Genomic DNA, 6,838 nt, shown 5'->3' with positions numbered 1-6,838 from the left:
TTACCGTAATCAGTTCAGTTAAATCTAAACTTGGCAACTTTTTCTTTTTCAACTGTATTGAATTGTGATATTCAATTAACCTGTTGTGACTCAAATGTTGGGTGTCCGCCCCCCTCTGCTGCATCGTTATGGAAAACCTGGAGCAGCAGAGATATCTGCGGCTTATATGTATATGTTTACTTTTTTTTTTTTTTTTTTAAACTTTGGAGTTGCGGCTTACTGTCTGTAAAATACGGTATTTAATTCATAAATAGTGTTATTTCCTGGATTTTTTTTTCTGTGAAGAACCCAGAGAGGGTTATTTGATTGTGCTTTCTGGAAAACAATACATTTTTACATTTAGGCACTCCTGCAATCGTCACACTTTTTCTGTTACAAACTGACTCCGGCCCCCCACCAGAGAATGGAAAAGTTATGTGGCCCTCATAGGAAAAAGTTTGGGGACCGCTGCTGTACACTATGCCCGCCACTTGGTTATGTCTGTTAAATGTCTCAGGCTCATTGTTCTGGATGTGTCAGTGATAACCGATAGAAATAGTTTACTGTTCTCTGAACTCCGGTTATTGTGAACTGGGGTTTAGTGGAGGTTTCTTCATGTTCATGGGGGGGATCTCTGCTGTCACCCTGTTGTTGTTCAGGAAGTGGGGATTGTTTTTTCTCCACACAGAGTAGTTCATCTTTTTAGCTGATTTTATTTGCTGTTCTTTCCACACCGTAAAATGTCCCATGTCCATCACATAACAACCTTGTGTCCGTCATCCCCTCACTGTCTGGTGTGCAGAGCAGCTGACAACCAGCAGTACTGTAACCTTTAACTGTTCATTATTTTTTATATATGGAGTTGTGTTATTTAATAGCGCTGTGCAGCTTTAGATTGTGTGGTTGCTGCCTTGGGCAGGTCTTGCAGGTGAAAGCGACCCCGGAGTTCGATGGGACTTCAGTTAAAAAAAGGGATAAGAAACGGCAAAAGCAAATATCCTGCAAATCATCATCACCATATAAGTTATTACTGCTTATTTTTAACATAAGTTCACATCCTCCTGCTGATGCATTTAAGACTTTACTCTGCATAGGTTGAGAAGTAACATTTCATTTGAGCAGCCCTCATGAAAGCAAGAGGGCCACTTCCCAGGTGATAAATCACTGCTGACAGGGGGCATTACACGCACAAACGGACCGCCGATGCCGCACCTTTACAACAATTAATTAGCTGTCTGACACTCATTTATCACTGCAGCAATAAGGTGAAAAAAATCAAGAGTTTATTAAAGCGCCACTTAATTTCCAAGAGCTAAAGGCCAGACGCTGAGACACATGACATAGACAACAGAAGCAACATTCACACTCTTACTTCATCTTACAGTACAGCAGAGATCAAAATGTTCCCTCAAAAGCATCACTGTAAACAAATGTTTGGCAAAGAAAACACAGTCTCATGTCTCATGGCTACGTCACAAATCAGATTTCACAACACAAGATATGATCCATGTTTAAGAAGCTGCACAGGCACAAAACAAAAAGACAGTTCAGCCTCTTCAATAAATACTGTACACATCATCATACTACCTAGCATTCAGACTTCTGTAAGATCACATCACTTTGTTGGAAGTTGTGTAATATTTACCTAATCTATGCAAATACATTGTCATGCATCTTAGAGCTGAAACAGAAATGAGCAGCAAACAAATTTTCTGCAGCTGCTTGATTCCTTCAGCTAACTGGGCTGGTCTGATGGCTCCCTAAAGCATGCATATATAGGTCCAGAGCGGGGAACAGAGTGACATGAGGCCAAGATGTGACTGCTGTCATGAGCCCAGACAGGCCAGCGAGTGGGGACATGGAGACCAACCAGGCCACGTCTCTGAGGACGGGTCTGTTCAGCTGTCACTTCAACATATTGACACACTGGAAGACTTCTTCATGTTCGATCACTCTAAACACATTCAGACTAATATCTAAATGCTGCTGCTGCTAACTACAACTAACCTGCTCCTACTGCAGTAGCATTAGTTCAGTGCTAAATGGACCACACTTTTCTTTTCTTGTGGTCCTCAGCATACTTCAAACTAAATCACAACACAGGAAAACCTAGAAAGCCACGGCTCAAGTGGTCTAATTACTCATGCCGAGTTGCTGCGGGTGATTGGCATTGGAATTCAATCAATAATACTGATTAGAACTGATTAGAAGGTCAGCCAGGCAAAAAAAGGCAGAAAAATCTCACGTTGATTTTAAAGACAATCAGATTTTGGCAGAGGGAGCGAGGAGAGGATTGAGCTGCTGAAAAAAATGTTCAGCAGATGGACACTATGCTGCTTTCTCACTGTCAACCAAATCCAGCAGACTGCAATCCAAAAAGTCTCTCGTTAACAGGTTTTAAGGTGAAACAACAATCTAAAGCCTCTGTGATCTACCTATAAATGAATAGCATCAGAGGGTAAATCAATAACTCTAACACAATAAACATTTTCCTGCCAAATACAATTAATTATATCAATAAAAAATTCCTTTACCAACAGAAACAAGTATTGTACTAAAGAAATTTTAACACACAATAGTCCACTAAGATGCTGTCAGTATGTACAAGCCCCAAACTACCAAAAGAATGAAAATAAATTTCAGCATTTAGGGTTCAGATCCAAAAGTTCAGGTAAAATTGTTGGTTGGACAGCTGCTGGTCCAGTTTGGTTCAGACGTGCTTGGCGAAGCGATGGGAAGGTGTGGTTCTTCCTTCTGACTTGAGCCTCAATTTGCCTCTCTGTCTCTAAGCCAATGGCCATCAGTCCCGACATTTTATGGGAGGTGAGGTGGCTGCCCCGGCTCTCACAACCTGTGCAATGCAAAGATAGAAAGAGTCAGGGCAGCACACCTCACACCCTGACCAGAAACCCTCCAAACTAACGCTGCATCAAGAGCATTCAGCAAAACATCGACAATATGTAGCTTCTGACTGTAGTACTAAATAATCATAGTGGGATTCTTACTGTTGTCTGTCTTTAAACATCACTGTGTAAAATTATGAAACATACATATTAAAGGTACAGTTATGAATGGAAAACACGTCCTTGTTGGTCAAATAGCCTGACCTCTGACTCTACAATACTTTAATGTACAAATAGAGTTCAAGGTCAAAGACTAAAAGGTTCTGAGGTTCTATGGCTGCACAGGAAGCCCAGAAAATCCCCTGCCCCCCCCCCCCCCACACACACACACCGTGGTTGACATTTGATAGGGAGCATTTGTGCTGTTTGGTTTTCCCCACATGGTTCCATTCATTAGGGAGCTGTACTGTGGGCTCATCTGTCCCAAGAATATTGTTTCAGAACTACACTGCTCAAAAAAATAAAGGGAACACTCAAATAACACATCCTAGATCTGAATGAATGAAATATTCTCATTGAATATTTTGTTCTGTACAAAGTTGAATGTGCTGATAACAAAATCACACTAAAATCATCAATGGAAATCAAATTTATTAACCAATGGAGGCCTGGATTTGGAGCCACACACAAAATTAAAGTGAAATGTTCCCTTTATTTTTTTGAGCAGTATATTTTGTTTATCCAGAGGAAACTTTGCAACCCTGAGCTATGTTGCCACAGCAGGAAGGAGGAATTCTGCTGTCAACCATTCTAAAAAATAAAAATAAAAAATCACCTTTGCTTTGTGTTTTTTTCCCTAATTATCCTGCCATGACTTTCAACATACTACCTCAGGCATGTACAGTCTAAGATGGAGTCCTTACACTTGTGCCGAGCCTTAATTTTAGATACATGAGATAAAACCTTTTTAAGAATGCGCAGTCAGCCGAATATAACTGGGCTTAGATTGTTTCGAAATGGCTTTGCAACCCTTCACAGACTGAAGGGAAGCTAGATGACCTATATCTGACCTCGGCTGATGCCTTCTCACCTTGACCTTGTGTTTTCGTACGTTATACATCAGTAAACTGCTAAAGCTCTATCTTCCTTATAGGTTCTCCAACTTGCTGATCACAAAAGTTAAGTCATTTTAGAGAATATTAAAGAGCTGCTTATTCTAATTTGTCCTGTGATGTAAATCCTTGGAATTAACAGAATCACTCTGACTCTCTTAACAATGACAGTAAGTTTATCTACTTACCAAATCTACAACAAGTCTTCTTTCTCGGACATAAGTCAAAAGAAAATTAGGGATGCATTGATTGCAGTTTTCTGGCCGATTCTGATTTGGCCAATACTGACTTTTTTTTGTCTAAAATGTTTTTAAAGATAGCAAGAAAGTCACTGAGTTGACAACAGTAGGGTGACTATTGTTAAATGCAAATGTGCAGACATAATCTGGTGGGCCGGTCTGTCAGTCAAATGTCTCTTACCAAAGAGACATTTGACTTCTCCTCTTCTCTTACTGAAGAGGAGAAGAGGACAGTGGTTGATTTTTAGACCTTTAGAGGTAGACAAGACCAGCTTCACATATAAGTATTGGTTGATCAGTGATCTCCCAAAATTAGGTAAATCTGAGCTGATTTATAGGCACACCCATAAAGAAATGTCCTCTCCATTTGAGTATTCCATGACTGGATGGTAAAAGAAAGAACATTCACAAAATTGCAAAGCTGAAATCTGAAAGTCAACAACAAGAAAATACTTGAAAACTCTAATAAATAGCTGACAGGAAATGAACTCATTTGAATGGCACTTAAGTTCTTATCAATGTGGAAAGACAGAGGGAGCTTGTAATAAAGGAATTACACAGAAACATAATTACTTAATGAAGGACATGGAAAACTTTGGGAAATGTTTGTACAATACAGAAAGAAAGTATGAAAACAAGTCAAAAACAGCAATATGGAGCTATACAAGGTAATTTACAGACATAAAACAGAAAAATGTTTATTTTATTCATTAAATATTGATAACAAAAGCCTAACAGAGGTATGATAAATCAATGACTAATTTAGTGTAATCTGTAATTGCTTTGCCTTCTGCTATTCCTCAACTTCACAAACTTCATCAAAAAGCCATTTTCTGAAACTTATTTATCTTTCAAAAGTATGTATCTTACAGTTTTGCTTACTAAACTAACCTCACCAGTCACTAGCTTTATGGAATCATAATTGACCATTTTCACCTTAAAATAATCAGGAGCTGGTGGCTTTCATACAATCTGGTGAAAATATCGACACATTAAAAAGCATCTTGACAGGTTAATGAGAATGTACTATTTTCCAGTCAATTTAGGGGTTCACTCAAACATCCCTATGTTTTAAACTGAGAAGATATGTTTAGTTTTTTAGTAAGTGATGGTTACCGTCGAGCAATATTTCCCCGCTGTTGCTTTTATCATCAAAATGTTCTCTCCACTCTTTGAAAGCTTTTACAACTTTTACTAAAATCTGTTATCTCATTTGAACATAAAGAGAGGAAAATGTCCAACCAACTCTAATGAAAAAAAATAATAAAATAAAAAATTACAGTTTTTCATGTCATAACGTTTCTCTGTTACCATTTAATAAGATACAGAGAGGCAATGAATGATGGTGAAAAAAGAAAGACGACTCCTCCTCACACACCAAACACTTCAGTATCACTACAACTGATAACAACTGATAACCTGCTTCAGGAAAAATAAAGGTTCTGCTCAACCCAGAGTCTGGCGTTATGGTTTAAACCTAAAATGGTCACTACATGACAATGTGCTATCAAGGCATATGCTGGGTTTCAAAGAACAGCAAAGAAGAATCCTATTGATTAGATGCCAAACACCTGATACCTCAAGAGAGGAGGGGAATTAATTGTGCTATTCATTACACCTTAATCAAGAGAGCAAATGTATGTGGCAGGTCAATATAGGGTCCTGTGGAGAGGACAACCTCAGCCCCCACACTCTGCACAGCCCAGCGGCCGGAGTCTAATGAAGACTGAATTTTAATCATCAGGAGGATATGGCTCCTCCAGGAGACACACACACACACACAAATATGGACCTCTCAAGGAATGCACACTCACACACATACACTCACCATGTGGAATAGCCCAAGCTGGTTCTCTTATACAGACACACACATTGCCTCACCTCACTAGATTTTCATTGTCGCCTGGTCCTTTGCAAGTCGAACACTCGGTTCTTGTGTCATCAGCTTTGGGTTTTTTCTGCACCGCAGACTGGCGTTGTCTGCGTTCCCGTGGCAGTGGTTCCTATGGAAACACGGCTGATTAGAAATGAGAGCTGGATGGGTGCTTGTTTGAGCCTTGGAAATAAAAATGAAAGCTAAAACTGTGGAGAGAGTACAATGTGCTGAAAAGTAGAACTCCTTCACTTCCAAATCATACACAAACATTTCTGGCTTCAAAACCAAACGCTGGACCTGTTCTTCTTTCAGAGAGGATCCTCAGGGTCGCCAGCATGGTGGTGTGTGCTTTGGAAGTTTACTGAACCAGTGTAAGCATAAGACATGAGTCCCAGCAACCACTAGAACCTCTGCATCATGTGGAGAGTATTTGAGCAGTTTTCTGATGAAGTGAGCAGAGAATCCAAACATTCACCATCTGTCACTTGATCCATCATTTTTATGTAAAGAAAACAAGATTTGGAGAATTACATTAATGGGAGATTTGCATCTGCCAAGCAAAATTATGTAGTCTGAAGAAAAAACTAGTGAAGAAAAAAAAGAAAACAAATCAGAAAATGATATATCTACAAAGATTTGTGAACAGCAGCAAGAAGAAGTGACTAACCTCCACTTTCTCTTCTCGTTCTTCAGAGATAGGAACTCTTTTTCTCTTCTGGCCCCTGGTTCTCTGTGAAGCACAAACATTTCACTTTAGCATAGCGGTTCTCAACATGGGCGGTACCGCCC

General features: G+C 39.5%; 1 protein-coding gene across 1 annotated transcript in view; it reads right to left on the bottom strand.

Annotated features, from left to right (window-relative positions):
* phf14 (PHD finger protein 14) overlaps nucleotides 1-6,838 on the bottom strand; it is a 104,873-nt gene that overhangs the window by 42,012 nt on the left and 56,023 nt on the right. Inside the window, exons 14-15 of the mRNA XM_015060417.1 lie at nucleotides 6,717-6,779; nucleotides 6,055-6,176 (exon numbers count right to left, since the gene is read on the bottom strand). Of these exons, the coding sequence (XP_014915903.1) occupies nucleotides 6,055-6,176; nucleotides 6,717-6,779 (185 nt within the window). The remainder of the gene's footprint in view (nucleotides 1-6,054; nucleotides 6,177-6,716; nucleotides 6,780-6,838) is intronic.

The sequence above is a fragment of the Poecilia latipinna genome, unplaced genomic scaffold (genome assembly GCF_001443285.1).
Source record: "Poecilia latipinna isolate Pla-1442-1.1 unplaced genomic scaffold, P_latipinna-1.0 Scaffold1712, whole genome shotgun sequence".
NCBI classification, from domain to species: Eukaryota; Metazoa; Chordata; class Actinopteri; order Cyprinodontiformes; family Poeciliidae; genus Poecilia; species Poecilia latipinna.
Note: the sequence above shows the minus strand (reverse complement) of the source record. Positions and strands in the feature narration are given on the sequence as shown.